General features: G+C 41.9%; 1 protein-coding gene across 1 annotated transcript; it reads left to right on the top strand.

Annotated features, from left to right (window-relative positions):
* Positions 1-318: 318 nt before the first annotated feature.
* On the top strand, positions 319-3,476 carry LOC116379308 (CWF19-like protein 2). The gene is made up of 6 exons (XM_031841250.1): positions 319-411; positions 1,391-1,501; positions 1,967-2,086; positions 2,409-2,519; positions 2,807-2,926; positions 3,047-3,476. The coding sequence occupies exons 1-6, from the start codon at positions 319-321 to the stop codon at positions 3,473-3,475; spliced, it is 984 nt and encodes a 327-aa protein (XP_031697110.1). The 3' UTR covers position 3,476.
* Positions 3,477-3,564: the final 88 nt, after the last annotated feature.

Raw genomic sequence — 3,564 nt, 5'->3', positions numbered from 1 at the left:
AAACAGGATTTATTTATATTGTTTCCAACAGGTTTGCACATAATACAATGCCCATGTTCTGTATTAATGGGCAGAGGACAATAACCGTCTCATAGTTAACAGTGTATGTTTTACAAACATCTTTTAAGTGAGGTAAAAAGTAATTTGAAGTAATGCATAAACCAACCCAAGGAGGGCTTACTACCCCCCCTTCCTACACTGAATATGATCAAATGAGTTTATGGTGCTGTGTTATTGCACTAAACAACCACAAGTCAACGGTTGACGAAAACGGCAGCGCTTTACGACACTTTTAACAACACCATTTACGACAGTGTCATGGCGTCGCACGGAGTCAGTTTTGAGAGTACGAGCTACATCGAAGAACGAAAGGATAGTAAACGACAAGCACGAGAAGAGGTGATAGAAAAGGTAAGAACTGCAAACTTTGTAGCGAACAACCCCATCGTAATCTGAGGGTTAGCTTCATTGGCGTTTGTTATTATTTAAATTATAGCCGTTTAGTCCGAACGCAAGCTAACAAAGCTAAGTAGGCGAACGGCTAGTTAACGCTACGAATGAGCTCAGCGACTGAACACTATCCTTTTAGTAAAATTGTCCTTAACCGTGGTATAAATTGGCATCTTTGTGTCTCTCTCCGACTTCCGGAGAGCTATCACTACCTGTGTGCCTTCACATTAACCCGATAATCCCCGTGTCTGGACAGGCGGATACTGTTAACCTGCAGGCAGGAAATTACCGCCTCAGGACAAACACTGCTGGGGCAGATAGGAGACCTGCGGCTGTGTTTTGTTTAGGTTTTATGTCAGGTCGTTGTTGTAATCACGCGTGTACACAGGCATTTAATTGTACGTTATCTTTTTTTTTTAGCTGTGCAGCTGTGTTTGCATGACACACAGAGCAGATGATGCTCGCTGTGGATGAGCACTAAAGGTTGTAAACACATTATCCGCCCCGCTCATCTGTGCTTGAACTGGCCAAAGCAAAGAGCTCAGCTGGGTCTGATTCATTCTGATGTATTTGAAGAGGAATTGGCTCAATAATGACTTAAGAACTCATCGTTGTCATTACCAGTGCAGCCAAGGATGTAGTGTGTGCAGGTTTTAAGTCGTTAGATGCTCAAATGTTTACAAATCATAACTCATATCAGCACTATCACTTCAAGTGAGACTTCAATTTTCCTCATGGGGGTTTACAATCGGTACAGCATAGGACACCCAATTGTCTTTTTCGACCCTCACTTCGGATAAGGAAAACTCTTTAACAGGAAAGAGATGGAAGAGCAACTGAGGACGGATCCCACTCCCAGGGTGGACAGATGTGCAGTAGAAGTTACTTTGAACTGTTGTATTTTTGAGTAATGCCTTTTATTTCCTTTTGTGTCATTCAGGCCAAGCAGCAGTATGAAAAGGAAGAGAGGAGGAAGGAGCTGAAGAGGCAGAGAGGCGAGGACACTTGGATGCTCCCTGAGATCAACCAGAGGCTGCAGGAGATAGAGGAAGTAAGATGCAAAGGTTTTTTTTTTCACTGTATTGCAAAACAATTCTTAGGCTAACTCCTAGCCAAGTCCCAACTGTATTCTACCTCAAAACACTAGTATTGTGTAATCGTATCAAACATTTATCTACGCTTTCACTGCCCTTATGATGTTTATTGAAGCAGTTATCCAGGGCAGAATTGGGAAGCTCTTGCGTTAAACTGATGTTAATATTGGCTGTGGCTCAGTGCAGAGAATGGGTCATCCTTTAACCACAAGCTCGGTGGTTTGATCCCCGGCTAAGTCAATAACTATGAGTGTAGTCAATCATACTTTTGTGAAACACACCCCTAGATAGAGACACATGGAGCAAATAAGTTGTCCTTGCATACCTTGTGTGATAGAGGGCTGACTCTATGAATATCTTGCATCATGATAAACAATAATGCAACCAATAAAAACGAAAAACAAAATTCATGGACTCTACAGGAAGGGTCTGCAAAGAGCAAGAAGAAGAAAGAGAAGAAATCTAAAAAGAAAAAGGAGAAAAAGAAGAAGTCCAAGAAGGAGAAGAAGACAGCAGAAGATGGCCCTAATGACAGCTCAGAGGTGGGTTGTTAAGTTATTCTCCAGTGCAGGAATCCTTAAACAAGTTAACACCCGAATAGTGCAAGTTGATGCTACTACACTGGTACAATATTTTAAAATGATTTAAAGTTTAAATTTAGAATTCCTTACAACACTACAGAGTCTTTATCACACAGGGATGGTGTTTGTTTTTATTTATTTAGCCTCAGGCCTCTTCCTTCATTTATTAATTTTCCATTCTTTTGTTTTAATATGTTAATCTCTTGTACCGTTTTCCTTCCTCATCATCATTTTCCACCCCCCTCTCCCCCCCCCCCCCCCCCCCTCTCTCTCTGTGTGTCAGGACTCGGGGGATGAGTGGGTTGAGGCTCAAACACAAGCCGCTAAAGCCTGGCAGGTTCCCGATGAGTCCAAGCCTTCAGAGAGCAATCTCAACCCAGCACAGAACGTCGAGGTAACTTCCTAACCTGGTCTTGCGCATACTGAATGCGTTTTTATTGCGGTTTTTTTTATACTACAACACATAATAAATTCAATGCTAGTACTGTCGCTTTTTCCACAATGGAGATGAATAAAGAAGCTAAATGGAGCCCAAGTGTCTAGAGGTAATACTGTATCTCGAGGTACATGCATTATTTGCTTCATCTGGTTTAGTACCAGACTTACTTACCACCCTCTAGATCTATGTATCTTTCTTTGTCTTTGTTTGACCCCCCACACTGACTTGTCTCTGTCCCTTAGAGAGACGAATGGATGACCTTTGACTTCCTGGCAATGAAAACCACGTCCACAGCAGAGAAGAGAGCTGTGAAGGACCGACTGAAAGAGGAGGAGAGGGCAAAGGCTCAGGCCATTGAACAGGTCTGTGTGTGTGTTTTATTTATTTACTTATTGTTGTCCGCAGGGCATTTTAGTCTGAACTTTTAGCATTTGCTCCCCTGATGTGCTTTTGATGTGTGTGTGTGTTTGTGGTTCCCTCAGGCTGGTTTGCACAAACTGGAGCTGAACCCGTACTGGAAAGATGGAGGAACCGGTCTCCCCCCCGAGCAGATGGCTGCAGCTAAGAAAGGTAACAACAGAGATCAGTCGACTAAAACCACGTTTTGGTCTCAGCACCTCAGAATAAAGTTTCACTTCAGACTTTGTTTATTGATTTTATTTTTTAATACTCAAGCACAGAAATCCAGAAGGAAAGGCCGTGCCATCAGTGTCTCTGATGGAAGTATTGTCAGTAGACCAGAGTTGCCTCACTATTGCAATTCAAATAATCTTCCTGCTCTCTACAATCACACACTGTTCATACACTTCCATGTTTGCTTACAGCACTTCACACTCTTTGCTCTACCTGTTGTACTCTTCATCCCTAATTTTCTCATTTCCTGTCCTGTCCTCCCTCCTCAAACATACTAGCTTAAACAAGGGGCTTAAGTACATTTTACACTTGACCAGTGCATGGATATATATATATATATATATATATATATATATATATATATATA

Source organism: Anarrhichthys ocellatus, unplaced genomic scaffold (genome assembly GCF_004355925.1).
Source record: "Anarrhichthys ocellatus isolate YVR2014 unplaced genomic scaffold, GSC_Weel_1.0 scaffold4076, whole genome shotgun sequence".
Taxonomy (NCBI): Eukaryota; Metazoa; Chordata; class Actinopteri; order Perciformes; family Anarhichadidae; genus Anarrhichthys; species Anarrhichthys ocellatus.
The sequence above is the reverse complement of the archived record's forward strand: the minus strand, read 5'-3'. Positions and strand labels throughout refer to the sequence as shown.